Below are 15,719 nucleotides of genomic sequence, written 5' to 3' on the forward strand. Positions count from 1 at the left end.
CGAACCGGATCGGGCACCAACCGGTATAACATCTAGTACCGGTTTGGCAATTCTTGAGTATAACATACGAATATGATAATATTATTTTAGTATAATATTATATAATATAATAATATAATATTATTTTTATATTAATATAATATAGTGCCAAATATTATTAATATATATTGTTTTAATATAAAATTTAAATAAATAACATAATAATTATAAAATTTGATAGTATTTTGGTTATACAAATAGCTTGTCAAGGAGATGTTTCAAATTGGAGCTTTTATTAAATTGAGATTTTCAACTTCCAGAAGGACCATAAAGCTATCTTAGGTTTCTTATCCGGTACTCATATATCATGGACAAATATTTTATCGCTGCAGAAAGTGCTTTTGACCCTCCCAAAAGCTTCCCAAACGGGCCTTAGGAAACAAACAATGTCCTTTCAACATATTACCTTTCAATCATCTAGCATCGATCCTCTGATGGACCGCGTGACTTTACTGCAATTGGATTGGCTAATGCTGTCTCGAGGTAGGTGGTACTGGATTAAGTTGAGTTGGATTTGGTTAAGATCAACTTTCGATTGACTCAAAAAAAATCTTCATCCAAATCCAAATGCATTTTATAATTAAGTCCGGAAAAATTAAAAATGATAATTAGAAAAAGTTAAACTATTATAACCCAGCTAGTGTTTCTCTTGCAAGTTCCATACCTTGAAGAAGTATAAATGAGAGGCCAAGAAGAGGGGATTAGGTTTAATTAACCAAACATATGTGTGAGAGAGAGAGGGAATTGAAGTGGAAAAAAGAATATGACAATTTGTTAATACTATTGGATACAGTTTTGCTTTTAATATTATTTATTTTCTTTGCTATTATGGATTGCAAAGATGTTTTAATCATCCAAATCAATGTTTAACTAGCCATGGACATATATTAATCAATTTTCCTAAAGGGCCGGGTTTTAAATCCTTACTTCTATTTAATCCACTTTTGTTTCCAATATTATTTGTTTTTCTTAATTATTATTAACTTCACTGCCTTTCTAATCAATTAAATAAAGTTTAACTAGCCCATTGCACATATACCATTTTCCTAGAGGGCCAGATTCTAAATCCTAAGTACTATTTGCCCCACTTTTATTTTCAATATTGTTTAGTTTTCTTTATTATTATGGACTGTGCAGCTTCTCTAATCATCTAAATAAAAATTTAACTAGCCCATCTCACATATATTATACTCACTTTCCTACGGTGAAGTTTTAAGACCTTGTTCAGTCCATGGCATCATCTCTGAGGTTGAAGCTAGACATAATTAATTAAATTGATCACAAGAAATCCAAGCCTAATGCATCTGTAAAACCCCCTCACCAATCCTTTAGTTTGGGCAGGTTGCAGGTTCAAGTTACAATTGTCACCCTTAGTGAAGCTTTCACTATTATCATAGCCCATCTGATCTCCCCATACTTTTTCAAACATGATCTTTTAATTAGACACTCTAAATCATTAAGCGATCACCTGCATCTGAAGCAATAATCAAATGTTTTAATGACAGAATTTGATCATCAGGTCAGCTGTAATAGTTGGCTTTTGTCTTTTATTCTTGGTTTTCCTAAATGGATGCTGGTGGATGGACGCACAATATGGTAGACTTTGTAGGACTCATGACCTTAACTAGTAGTTAGGGTTGAAAACTGGTTAGATTTTATCTGGCCGCATCCTTTTCCATATCCGAAGAGGATCGGATTCTGATAGAAATTTTGATATGATCAAATCCCTCAACCAATAAGATTCTCCATATGAATGCTGATGGATGGAGTATGATGTGGTAGACTTTGTGGGACTCACGACCTCAACCAATAGTTAGGGTTGAAAATGGGCTAGATTTTATCGAGCTGCATCTTTTTCCGTCGGATCGGATTAGGATAGAAATTTTGATCCGATTGGATCCCTCATCCAGTAAGATTCTCCATAATTGCTGGTTAACATAAATTAAGAGTTTTAGCAGCAAAGTCTGAAGAACTAGCGTAGAAATGGTGGTTCTTATTCCCACACCTAAAGAATTTTGAGATCCATTTGGGTGAGATTGATGTATAGCGAGTAGACATGGTCCTGGTATGGTGATCAAGAAGGGACATGATGTGGAGTAGGTGGGAACATACCTAGCTAAGTCATGAGAACATCTGTATGTCTGATCCAATAACACTCATCTACAAGCTATAGTTGTCGCAACAAACTATGCATGTCCCATAAACCAGTTCAAAAAAACATACCTAACAACAATATGATTCTTCTAACATCATCATTAACATCTTTAAATTTGTGTCACAAAAATCGTGCATGCGAATACACAATTATTAGTTTGTTCGGGAATTCTTAATAGGATTAGCAAGATGCTAATCCTTTCCTTTTTATTATTGCGGATTTTAAACTTCAATACATGAAGATAGGATGGAATTGAAGCCTATAATTTCTTTGCCACTTGAATAGATACAATCAACATGTGCGAGCACAAAGATGTCTAAATAATGAGAAAAAATGATGTGACCTACCAACAAATGAACAATGTTTCCTCTCATTTTCTATCCTATAATGCACATTAGGTAGATGGAACAATGTTTTGCATATACTGATGGAGATATAAAATATGCCTAGGTCCTGTTCAGATGCATAAAACTTACAATCCTTGTGATAAGGTGTGTTGAGGTAGTTTTTGGTGCCTAAAAATGTAATAAAGGTGTTGGAGGAAGTAAAGGGCAACTCATCCATCCTCCTCACTATGGATTTTTAATGATAAGGGATTTCAGTTGTATCATTCTGAATTGTTTTCCTTCCACTGTTGCTACTTGTAGGGCTACAAACAATTCGAGCTGCTTATGAGCAATTTAGGCTCGGGATCATCTCGATTGAGACTCTGTTCGACCTTGGCTTAGAAAACGAGCCGAACTTAATTAGCATTTGGAATTCAAACTAATGAATGAGCAAAGCATGAAAAATATGGATTACATGATTACATTGAAGCTTGGCTTGACTCGTTAAAAAGCTAAAAAGCCGAGATTGAATACGACATAGGCTTAGCTTTCCATATACCTTAGATTATCTGAACGACTTATTAATTAATTAATTAATTATATTCTGATTTGCATCCATAACTCGTACATCAAATTTTTGGATTTTAAGTAAAGGGAGGGGAAGCCCCACCCATCAAAACAATAGTTTTTTTTTTTTAAAACAAAAAATGGAGAAATAGGGTGAAAGCATTCTGCCCATGCGCTACCTTTCTCAGTACACATCTATCTAGTTGGAGCCTTGTCTTATCCTAGATTCCCCTTCAAATATGTTAGATTGTGGTTTGAACAAGTCCAGGTCCTTCTTGAGCTAGGGAGGGACAGGTACTTCTGCTGACATATTGAGAAGCAATGCTTGCTAGAAGGAAGAGGAATGCTTTGAGGACAAATTCATTAGAACTGCTGGAACAAGTAAGTGTACCATGATGTACATCAAGTATGAAGTGATCATGTTATCTATTGATAAGAGCAGCATGTAGCACAGTTGTATTTGTCCTATACAAACCTATATAATTTTGGAGTCACATTACTTGTCCTCCTCTGTAACAACTCCAAGCCAACCTTTGGACCATTAGTGCTCTGGCTTAAGAGCTTGGCCAACCACATGGACAAGGTTCAGTCCTTGTAGATTAGGAGTGTTTCCCAGGTTTGGACAAGGCAGACATGTTACTGAATATATACATATATATATATTTTTTATGAAGGATGTTGTTAAAAAAAGTTAAAATAATAATAATTAAAATTGCATTTAATATAATACCAGTATTGTTTGATAAAGGAAACACTGTGTCTAAGTTCACTAATCAACCAATAGGAATAACAAAAATCGTAGGCATTATATATGGCATCTACTCTCAAGAAGTCCTAAAAATAAAAAGGAAGTATGCAGTATCAAGATTGACAAGGGGATGAACAAGAAAATCTCATGGAAGATCCAAGACTGGAAAAAGGCATGGCTTGGAGATTTATGAAAATCTCCTATGTAATTCTTAGTATAAATGTAGGATGCCAATGATGCTAGCTAATAAAAGAAGTTTGATATAACTTTCATGAAGCATTGCAAATTTGTAGGAAGTTGGATATCTCCTGTTTTATGTCCTTAAGTCATTAGATTATAAAAAGCAATTATGATCATATAAGATTGTTTGGTTGACCAAATACTCAAATTCTTGATTCCACTAATTATTGCAATGTATTATTTCAAAGTATGATTTGTTCAGGGAGACTTTGGATGCCCAGTTTTGGTAACTATGGATTGTCCCCTATAATAATATGAAAATTTTGGCTATTTAGTTAGATAGGATGGGCTCAAAATTTTTAGGTCTCATTAATGGATGTTTCTAGAGCATTCACTAAGGGCAATGCTTTTACGATGTTAAGTGATATGTTAATTTTCAATTCAAAAGTTAATTTAAGTTTCAATGATAAACTATATTTCTTAACATAAGTTATGTACAATCTCATTTTTTAAAGACTAACCATTTAAATTCTATCTTTTGTGCCTCACTAGAATGAAACTCAATCATTCATATGAAGATGAAAAAAGGATGATTTTGTAATACATGTGGTTTTTTTTTTGGGTACATAAGGGGCAAAGCTACAAAGAAAATATCTAGCCAAGTACATCAGAAGATTATATAGTCTGAAGGAGAAAAGGCCAAAAGCATCTGCAGCCATGTATGTTGCAAGTTCGAAGGGAAGAAGATCACCTATTTCTCCTTGCACATCAGCCTAAAGAGCAGTAGCAACCATAATATATGTGTAACTTAGTAATTAAGATGAAGAGAATTTAGAAAATTCCTTGGAGCAAACTTAGAAAGATAGTTGATTCAAATGGTAGGGTGGCCTAATTTTGTGCGCACGAAAACCCCCATCCTGCGTGCAGTCAAGGGATTGATGCAACTAATGATCATTTATGGGTTCGAGGAGGGATGTCATGTAGTTGGGGGGCGTGGGGTTGGCAATGCCTTTATTGAATGTTGTAAGAAAATATAAAATATATAAATAAATCTACCTCATTCTATCAACTTAAGCTTTTGGGATAAATGGTGATTTCAACATGGTATCAGAGCAGAGGTCCTGAGTTCGAACTCTGTCTCCACACTCTTTAACCCCATTATTAAAAATTTTACATGTTGGGCTCGCCCATTAAAGGAAAGTCCAGCCCATATGTGAGGAAAAGTGTAAGAAAATATAAAATATATAAATAAATCTACCTTATCCCATCAGCTTAAGCTTTTGGGATAAGTGGTGATTTCAACAAATGCCCCCCAAGGCACTATTCTTTCAGAGACTTAAACAAACTAATAACAAATAGAACACATTTCGCGAGGCCATACTATAATTTACAAATCGTCTAGGATGGGAATTCTACTTAATAGTTTACTGACCTCTAAGTATGTTAGCCTTTGAATATAATATTACATTTGGTGTTCCAAAATTTTAGAAGGAATAAAATATTTTTCAAGAAAAAAAATCTAGTAGAAATGTAAGAAAAATTATGGATTATCTTTTCTTTTTCTGCATCCAAAATGTTAACAAACTCAAATTTTCTGAAATATTTAAGCTTTCTAAAGCCTTTCTCAAGCAACCTAACATGTTCTCAAGAAATTAAGTATGTCTCCTAGTGAATTATATTGACACTCCAGTAGCAAGTTGGAAGTTTATTTTTTCTTTTTAAGTTTAGAAAATAAAACATATATCAAAAAGGCATTTGGAGCCTAACTATCCAAATCCCAATGATTTGCCTTATATATAAATTTTCATTTACCTTTTCTATTATTTTCCCAAAGTTCATATAATAAAAAGTAATTTAATATGTGATAGATACTATGTGTTAATAATATATTATGTCAAATATTATTATGATTAAATAATGATAATGTGATCTTTATGAAGCCTTTGACTTATATAGATATTTCCATATTATAGAATGCACTTATATTCATCAATTAATTCTTTAGTTTTATTAGTTGTTATACATTTTCGATTATTTTCTACCTCCATACCATCCAAAAATATCAAAAGGATCCATGCACAACAATTTGTGAAAATTTTCAATTGCCTAACTAATTTTCTGCTAAGTATATACGCTACAAATGCTCTCAAAATATTAAGGACCTGAGTATCACGAAGTCAAATGCATGTACCAAAAGCGGGCTATGTTCCTTAGCAAAAAAAGAAGAAGCAGGCTACGCTCTTTTAGAATTTATGTCACGGCTGTTTACAATTATTTCACATTGATCACCCAAACAATTTTCTTTTTAAAGATTTATAGGTGGCAATCTCATCAAGACTAGCATTATAATTGTGAGCATGCCAATTATATATCTCACTTTCGAGATTGTACCTATTTGTTGGGGGGATCTATTATAGTTTATTTTTTTCAATCCTTCTAGAATATTTATCTTAGGTAGATAGATCTCAACTTCCTTTATGAAAAGATCTAATAAGCTGGATTTGAATGCTTGTTTAAATTTGGTAACTCAATCCCAAAGCAATACACAACCAAAAAATTGAAGTTTTTGTTTTCATTCATTCGATAAGACCAGTATATTATGCACAATTGTGGTCCAATGTTGCGGCTAGGGGTTGACATATTTTTGACGCTACTATCATCGGAGCAGAGCTGCGTTAGAAGGTATCATCTATATGAGACTTGTTCTGGGTGCGGACATAATTTATCTTGAAGGAGACTCGGCTACGGTGATCGAGTGGATTTAAGGTCAGCACAACTATAATGACAGATTCTCGTTACTCCGGAATATACACAGACTATCAAGAGGGAGTGGCTTTTTTCAGACCACTCATATTTATTGAGAGGCAAACAATACTACTGACTAGGTCATTTTCTTTGCGACCCATCATTTTGAAGGGAATTTTTAGAAGGATCTAGCGTTTGTTTTTCTCCAACTATTTTTTTTCTGATTTTATTGATTGTACCCATGCATATTTGGTGTGAGTGGTTCGGTGATGAACTATTATCCTAAGTTAAAACAGAAAGTTGGGTTAGTTGTTGGCAGCCAACAATGTTCCACATTTTTCCCTTAACATGACTATGCATTGCATAAAATGATCACAAGCGATTGCCATCATGTAATGCTAATTTCTTGCCTTTGTTAGCTAGATTGCTTGTTGTGGGTACCCAAAGATATCTTTTCTATATACTCATGTCGGAGAGATTGTATGCATCAATCATGCCTTCCATCTGTTATAATGACTCATGATTTCTTTTCCAGTTATCAACGGAGCAAAATGTGGCTTCCGCATTGATGCGAAATAAGTCACTTCATAATTATGATATGGTAAACAAATCCATCAATCATTCAAAGATGGTGATCCAATGCATTATATATATATATATATATATATATATATATATATATATATATTAAGCGGGTGCTTCATATAGTGTGTATATGAATACACTCAATAAGATCAAAATACAACTTGCGAAGTGTCAATGACAGCTTCCCATCCTCCGACCAAAAGGAGTATCCCGAGTAATTGGCCGCGTAGGCAGCCACCCAATCAGCCGCCCTATTGGCCTCCCTAAATATATGCTTAGCCTAGATGGTCCCCAATTTCTCATCATCATCACTATATCGCGGATCAAGGGGTGGTTTGTGCTCTCACCTCTCGACCCTCTCTGAATCCATCTAATAATAGTGGTCGAATCATCCTCCAGAATAATCGAGCTGGCCCGCAGCATCATCCGTACACGCGGAAGTCCCGCCCAATGCCTCAGCCTTTTCCAACGACCCTTTTGACGCTATCTCCATGCTGCTTTAGGATTCGCACAGATACACACGTCGCCCCCGCGCTCCTAACGGCTCTCAGATCCTAATTCAAAAAGTTGTAGCGTTTCCCGTAATTCATCCCCATTGCAGGGTTCTCTCCTATCAACTCCTACAGTAAATACCTATCCATCTACCGAATCATGCCACGTGTCACCCTCTTCAGCCGTGCCAGAGACGCGTTAGCTGTCTTCCCGACTCATAGCTTAAATCAGTCCTCTCTACTGTTTTATCTTATCCCATACTAATGCTACAAAGCAACTTTTCTTTTCTCAACATCCAGCTGGCAGCTCTCAACACGGGATCTACATTAAATAAGTTGTTCACGAGGAACAATTAACCGGTAGCTCCGCTCCAAAAAAGATATCCATGTTTGCTGTTCCACGTGGCACGTTTCGGCGGTGTCAGTACCTTGGTAAGCCCAAACCCGGTGGATTAATTTATTTAGAAAATCCATATGTTTCGAATTCGAGACATCGCCGTAAACCCCACCACTACCGTCCGATCCGTGGGGATATATGTAAATATATCCCCGTTCTTAAGAACGGGAATAAAATTAGCGAGAATAAAATCAAAAAGATATCCTCCATTTCCCTGGGGTCACCTCCTACCATTTCCGTAGAAGAAGCTGACAGGCGATTCGAATGCGAAGAGTCGAGGTTTGAATCGCAAGGTAACTCTCTCTTCACCTCTATCTCTATTTTTTTTATCTCTTTCACAAAAGGGGGCTTGGCTTCCAAGGGTTTCTTCTTTAATGCTTGTCCCCGTTTTCTCGTCGCTTCTGCTTCAAGGGAAGAGGAGAGTTTTCTTCTTCTTCTTCTTCTTCTTCTTCCTTCTCTTATCAGCCTTGTTTCCTTTCTGCCTTTGTTGTTTCTTGCTCTCAAAGAAGAGAAACGGAGCAAAGATCGCCAAAGTTGCAACCTTTGGCCACGTTTTTTTGTTCAAGAGAACCACACCTAGGAGAAGAAGGTATCACCGGAATCTTCGAACGGAATTCCTCTCTCACACACTCTTTATTTCGACTTGGGGAGATTTTGGTAATGTTGTGAAAAAATCCCGCTTTCAAAGCTAGTCTTAATCGTTCAGTTTTCAAGCTGCCTTTCCGGCGCGGCGCCGGCCGGTTGGGAGGGACACGCGGTAGCAGAAATGACCGAATTGCCCTCATTCCGGGGGAAGAATCGCCGGCTACATCGAGGGTGTTTTCGTCATCGGATTTCAAGTGCCCCCGTGCTTGAGGACTTGGATCCGCTGTCGGCGGATTCTGTTCGGAAGTAGATGTAGTCAAATGACCATATTGCCCCTCCATTTCCAAAAGGTGACGCCGCCACGCCTCCACCCTCGCCCGTCGAATCGCGAACTTTCCTGTCGTTTTTAACTTAAAACTCGCCTATTTTTTTTTTTTAACTTTTCACTAGCTTTTCAAAAAGCAACGCGATTAAAAGCAGTTAAGGGAAGCTATTATCATCTTTTCTGTTCTTTTTTTTTAAAAAAAAATTCTTCCATTTCTTTCATTTTCTGGTGAGTTTACAATGTTTTCAGAATTATATGTTTTATAAGTGGGCTTATTCAATGCTACTCGCCCCACCATCATTTGGGTACTTGTGACGAGAAGATTCTCAGAAACTGAAGCAAGATGTTACCTCCTTGTTTCCTTCCCCTATTCCAATATTTTATCCCCAACTAATCCCACCCTCCACGCCGCCCCTTTTCTCGTCATTGGTCCGCTTCCTCTTTCGTAGTAACGCTCTTCCAATTGTCAAATAATCAGCGACAGATCATCGCCGGGAAACCATGTCCGATCCCGTCTCCGGCGCCGGATCGGCCGAGGACTGGCTCGCCCGGGCCCAGCTTTTAGTCCCCACGGCCCAAGAAAAGGCCCGGGCAGCGACGGGCTTCTCGGGGCGGTGGAAAGCCATCGTCTCCAAGCTAGAGCGCATCCCGCCATGCTTGTCCGACCTCGCCAGCCACCCATGCTTCGCCAAAAACGCCCTCTGCCGGGACCAGCTCCAGTCGGTCGCCGACACCCTCGCGGAGGCGATCGACTTGGCCGACCGCTGCCTCTCCGGCGACCCTCCCGCCGGCAAGCTCCGCACCCAGAGCGACCTCGACGCGCTCTCCGGCAAGCTCGACCTTAACCTCCGCGACTGCGGCCTCCTTGTCAAGACCGGCGTCCTCGGTGAGGCTACCATGCCGCCGCCACCCGCCGCCGCCGCCCGCTACGGCGAGCCGGTGGCCGTCCGCTTGAATCTCCGCGAATTGCTCGCTCGTCTCCAGATTGGCCACGCCGAGGCGAAGCACCGGGCGCTGGATGGCCTGCTGGAGGCGATGAGGGACGAGGAGAAGAGCGTCATGGCGGTGCTCGGCCGGAGCAATATTTCAGGTCTTATACAGCTCCTCACCGCGACCTCGCCCCAGATTAGAGAGAAGGCTGTGACTGTGATCTGTTTGCTTGCCGAGTCGGGGAATTGCGAGGATTTGCTGGTTTCTGAAGGGGTGCTTCCCCCATTGATAAGGCTGGTGGAGTCTGGAAGCTTGGTGGGCAGAGAGAAGGCGGCGATATCGCTCCAGAGGCTGTCTATGTCGGTCAATACTGCCCGCTCCATCGCCGGACATGGTGGAATTCGGCCGCTTATCGAGCTCTGTCAGATTGGTGACTCCATTTCTCAGACAGCGGCTGCTGGTACTTTGAAGAACCTTTCGATCGTGCCCGAAGCGAGGCAGGGTCTGGCTGAGGAGGGAGTTGTTAGAGTGATGATCAATCTTCTTGACTGTGGAATTGTGTTAGGCTCGAAGGAGTATGCAGCTGAATGCTTGCAGAATCTGACATCCAGTAACGACAGTTTGAGGAGGTCCGTTGTGTCTGAAGGGGGGATTCGGAGCCTTCTGGCCTACCTTGATGGGCCCTTGCCGCAGGAATCTGCGATCGGTGCATTGAGGAATCTGGTGGCCTCAGTCTCGACAGACAGCCTCGTTTCACTCGGCCTCCTTTCTCGGTTGGTTCATGTGCTGAAAGATGGGTCTTTAGGAGCGCAGGAGGCAGCAGCGGCTACAATTTGTAAGGTTTCCAGCTCGATGGACATGAAGAGACTGATCGGGGAATTTGGTTGCATTCCTTTGCTTGTGAAGATGCTCGAGGGCACGACGAATGGTGCGAGAGAGGTCTCTGCCCAGGCCATTGCTAGCTTGATAAGCTGCCGACAGAACAATAGGGAGGTTAAGAAAGATGAGAAGTGTGTGCCTAATCTAGTTCAGTTGCTCGATGCCAATCCTCAGAATACAGCAAAGAAGTATGCAGTGTCTTGCCTTTTATCTCTCTCTTCGAGCAAGAAGTGCAAGAAGATGATGATTTCGTATGGGGCGATTGGGTATCTTAAGAAGCTCTCGGAGATGGATGTGCCTGGCGCGAAGAAGCTACTTGAACGATTAGAACGAGGGAGATTGAGGAGCTTGTTTAGCAGGAAATAGGTCAAAAGTTTGTTCTCTCTGCATATTTTGCTTTTAACCTTCTGAACTATATGTTTCACTGTCTCTCTGAAACATAAAAGAGTGAAAGTTGAGGCTGCAAACTGAAGTCCAACTCTTGCTTTTCTGGCAATATGTAAAATGCGACTTGAACTTGTTGCTATGTAAATGTTTTAGAAAGCTATCTTGTGCTCTGTTTTTTTTATTTTTTTCTTTGATCTTCCAGCATTTTTTATATGTCTTTGATTTCTTATACATCTTTATACTGCTCTACCAGGTCTCTCTTATCGTTGAGACTATCTGTTATTTGTGGTAAAATGAGTTAGAAATATATGTTAATTCAACTGGGATCTATCGTGATAACTGGGGAGTTTTTGTATGCTGAACTAAGTGAATAATTCTAATCAATTTAAAGCATTCTGAATTTGCTGTTTCTTCGTTCTCATTTTCTTACCAGGCAGGTCATACTACACAATTTGTCCTTTCGACCCATTCTGATTTAACTTAGTATCATGAATTGAGGTCAATGAGTGATCATGGTTCTCCAAATACAAAGTTTTGTCTTTATTGTGCCATTAAGTAGCTTGAGCACATCTTTGCTTGCCTTTTTTAATCAGTTTTGCCATTAAACTACTCCTCTTGGTCTGCTATGACTGTCTGTTTTTTGACATATAGTCTGCTATGACTGTCAGATCCATTCTAGTCTGAAGTATGGTGATGTTGGGAGCCATTTAGTTTCATGTTGTTTACCCCAATACTTGTATATGTTGGAAGAAATTTGAATTGCTAAAAGCTGCTGTCCATCAGGTGCAACATGCTTCAAATATTTGAATTATGGTTTTTACAATTGTTTAAGATGCAGATTTCTAGATTTAAATATAATTTTGGTCTTGTAATGGAGCTGTGTGCTTAACATTGGAATTTTTTATTCTGCATGCATCGCAGCACATTCAGTGAAATAGCAGTATTACATGTTCTCCTGTACGTTGTCGGATGTATCTCTTTCAAAATCGATCAAATCAATCGCAAAACTTGGAGCAACGCACTCATTTCATCGGCAAATTTATATGTTTTTGCAGCATGTGTCCTAAGATGGAGTTATTATGCATGCAAAAGATTTAGCTAGGACTCATTTCTTTCCTGCAATTGGATATGCGGTTGTGATGCCATTGTTTATGCACATGTCTTATCAGAGTCCTTCATCATCTTTCTTGTTTATAGTTATGATGCCATGACTGCATAGAAGAGACAACTGAATTTGTTTGATGACCTTACGAAATCTGCAGCTACTAAAACTATGCTTCCTTCCCTGTTTCTGCGTCGTTGAAGTTGCTTGTTTCGCAAGGATGTTGTGGACTTGTAGCTTGATGTTAAAGATTATATGTTGATATGTCCTTCCCTTGAATTGAATAGAATTTCTTGAGAGTTCTAGTTATTATTTTCTGCAAAAGTTTATGGTTTCCTTACCTTCTATCCATGTTGAGTTCTTTCTCAGTTTAATGAACTTCTCCTTTTTTTCTTTTTCAGTTAAGCAAATTTCCCGTATGATGTGAAGACTTTTGAAATCTTTCAATATTAAACAATGGGTTGAACAGGGGGGAAATCTGTAATCTCAACCCATATAATATCTAGCAATAACAGGAACAACATCATCGTGGCCTTTGTATATGGCTGTTATGATTTGACTTAGCCCATGTGATCGGTTCTGCTGTAGGGCCACTTGCAGTTGTTTGTATCACTAGATATTCTGAAATGAACCAACCAATATTAAGAATGCATTTGGCTGTCTGTACTTTGGAGAATCCAATGCTGTTGCAGACATGCATTCTAAGTTCTAGTGTTTCAGATTGTGGTGACACCGGACAGAGCATCCCCTTTTTGTTCCAATAAAACTTCCTTCACTGTTTTTTTTGTTTCCTAAAGAAACATACTTTTTAAATTTATAATTTAAGTTGTTGTTTGAACAATGAAGCTTTATGTTTCAATCTCCTGCCTCTAATTTCTAAGCTAGAGAAATGTAGGTTCTGTTTATATGGTTCTGATGCCATTGTGTATATGTATATATTCAGTATCGCTCGCTGGCATATCATTCTCGGAGATGATTGTAGTGTAATATCTGCTGATGTAGGACTGGAAAGACCAGATCAACGGCACCAAGAAATCTACAACAATCAATCGCTGCACTATTTTCTATTATTTTGGTAAGTTTTTCTATTTATGGTATATAACTTCTGTTGCAGAACTATATTACCTGTATTCTCTTGCTGAAATTCAGCTTCAATTCAAAGGCTACATGGTATTCTGTTGATCTATTCATCAAATATGTTGCCTATTTCAAGCTTTTTATTCCATCTATTGCTTTGTGGGCTCTCGAGGTTTTTTATTCCTATGGTTTAATTTTGAGCACTATTGCATAAAATAGAGAAAGTGCCTGAGGATAGTAGGGAGCACAAGCCCCAGAAGACAACATTGTTCATTATGTGCACTGTTTCAATATAGTTAAATTGTAGATATCTTGCAATTTGATTGGCATACTCTTGTTCCTGTATGAAAAATTTTAATATAGTTCCTTTATTCAATAAAAAAGCTATCTAATATCGCAAGGCTACCTCTTTTTTTTTACCTAATTTAAAGATTAATCTCTCTCTCTCCCTCTCTCTCCTTTTCCCAGGACTTGGTTTGGTGAGTTCTTTATTATTCTAATTCAGGGTTAAAGAAATTTCTTCAACTATTCCCCCACCCCCAACCTCCCCACAGCTAAGTAGCATGGAGAAACCTGAAAAAAATCAGGATGAGGGTAGGATCAAACCCTAGTCATTCAAACACAGACTGACTTTACTAAACCAGTTCGTATCCTCGTGAAAAATTTCATGCATGGATAAGCCAAACACTGGTCATTTTGATGTTTCGATATGCAATAGTGATCTTAATTCTCTCCAAATTCTGCATGTAGGCATGGATTATAACTGAATGAAGTTTGATTTTTGGATGACTGGAGGGAGATTTCAAAGTTCATGAGTATGAGGTATTGAAATTTCTTGGTGCAGATTGTTTTGAATTTATGATATTTACCATTCGATTATGTATCATTCCTTGTCCATCTACTATATTTTTGCATGATAACAATTTATCTGAACAATGACATTCAAAAGATTTTGAACTAGATGTTAATAAACATATGCTACTCTGAAAGTAGATTTTTCAGATGTAATTTTTTCACCATGTTGTATTGTGGAGTACACTTTCATATTCATGGATGAGGCACTACTCGCCCACTAATATCAGCACTGATGTGATTTTTGTTGTGGAAGAAGCACTTTCCACCAGCAATTATTAACATGTGGATTCTTTTCTTGCTGACAATTAACATGTGGATTGTTAACAACATGGTAGTTCATTGACATGATTTTTGTTGAAGCTCTCTTTACTGGATAATTAAGATCACTTAAAATCTATGAACATTGTAAGTTAACAACTCAACAAGCATGCCCTTAGAATATTTCTATTTCCTACTCTCTTTTCTGTATGGAGACGGGCATACTACACAAATTGTCCGCTGGTGGAGAGTGGTAATAATCTTATCGCTTAGGTTAGGTAGATGCATGGGCATGCCGTTAATGTTGGATCAGTTGGAAATAGGATAACCAAAAGATGATCGTGTGTCACGCTTCAAATTCGGAGCATGACATGGTTGTGCTACTGAGGAGTACAATCCACAATAACACAAAGCTAATATTATATTTAGCTTTCAAATCCATCACAAATAAAATAAAATAACTAAAAGATTAATTTCAGTATCTATTAAATAAAATCAATATTGGTTTAGAGCGTTTACATTCAAATATAAAAACTAAACCTATAATTTTTACTATTTAGAAGCTTACTAACTATAATTTTATAATCAACTGAAGAACTAAAGTTCTACTCTGCTATATAGATCACTAAGCTTGCTAGTACGAAGTTCAAGTCTGGACCATTCTTCATTCCTATTGATCCTATTCGTCCGGTAAGAGAAAAATAAAAATAAAGGTATATGAGCGACATAGTTTAGTAAGTAAATCTCTCACTACCTTATTAGATCAAGCATAAGTTTTTCATGTCGATGCATTATTTAAAAAAATAATACATATTTCAAAATAAGTATTTCATAATACAGTATATTAAAGACATATCATCAAGTAAATTATGCATGAATAAATCACTCATCTTTTAAAATATAGTGTCAAGTTTCTATTGCAAATAAATTTATAAATTATTCTTCATGCCGTGTAATCTTATTATATATATATATATATATATATATATATATATATATATATATATATATATATATATATATATATATATATATATATATATATATATATGCATATGCGTGTGTGTTTGTTAAGAGGAAAAGAAGGC

At 37.7% G+C, this 15,719-nt stretch overlaps 1 protein-coding gene across 4 annotated transcripts; it reads left to right on the top strand.

Annotated features, from left to right (window-relative positions):
• The first annotated feature begins 8,346 nt into the window (after positions 1 to 8,346).
• Positions 8,347 to 14,622, top strand: LOC103715073 (protein ARABIDILLO 1). Of its 4 annotated transcripts, none has more exons than XM_039114690.1 (3): positions 8,400 to 8,526; positions 8,743 to 9,168; positions 9,622 to 11,520. In XM_039114690.1, the coding sequence occupies exon 3, from the start codon at positions 9,645 to 9,647 to the stop codon at positions 11,316 to 11,318; it is 1,674 nt and encodes a 557-aa protein (XP_038970618.1). In that variant the 5' UTR covers positions 8,400 to 8,526; positions 8,743 to 9,168; positions 9,622 to 9,644; the 3' UTR covers positions 11,319 to 11,520. The 4 variants fall into 4 exon arrangements, 2 of the variants coding, with proteins under 2 accessions (XP_008800804.1, XP_038970618.1); XR_605318.4 differs by lacking the exons at positions 8,400 to 8,526; positions 8,743 to 9,168 and adding exons at positions 13,385 to 13,516; positions 14,269 to 14,622 and having other exon boundaries at positions 9,181 to 11,318; XR_003387170.2 differs by lacking the exons at positions 8,400 to 8,526; positions 8,743 to 9,168 and adding exons at positions 12,008 to 12,122; positions 12,261 to 12,345 and having other exon boundaries at positions 9,181 to 11,318.
• Positions 14,623 to 15,719: the final 1,097 nt, after the last annotated feature.

The sequence above is a fragment of the Phoenix dactylifera genome, chromosome 17, assembly GCF_009389715.1.
Source record: "Phoenix dactylifera cultivar Barhee BC4 chromosome 17, palm_55x_up_171113_PBpolish2nd_filt_p, whole genome shotgun sequence".
NCBI lineage: Eukaryota > Viridiplantae > Streptophyta > Magnoliopsida > Arecales > Arecaceae > Phoenix > Phoenix dactylifera.

Excerpts from the sequence above, each read along its gene's own strand:
- LOC103715073 (XM_008802582.3), top strand. The coding sequence starts at position 9,645 with ATGTCCGATCCCGTCTCCGGCGCCGGATCGGCCGAGGACTGGCTCGCC.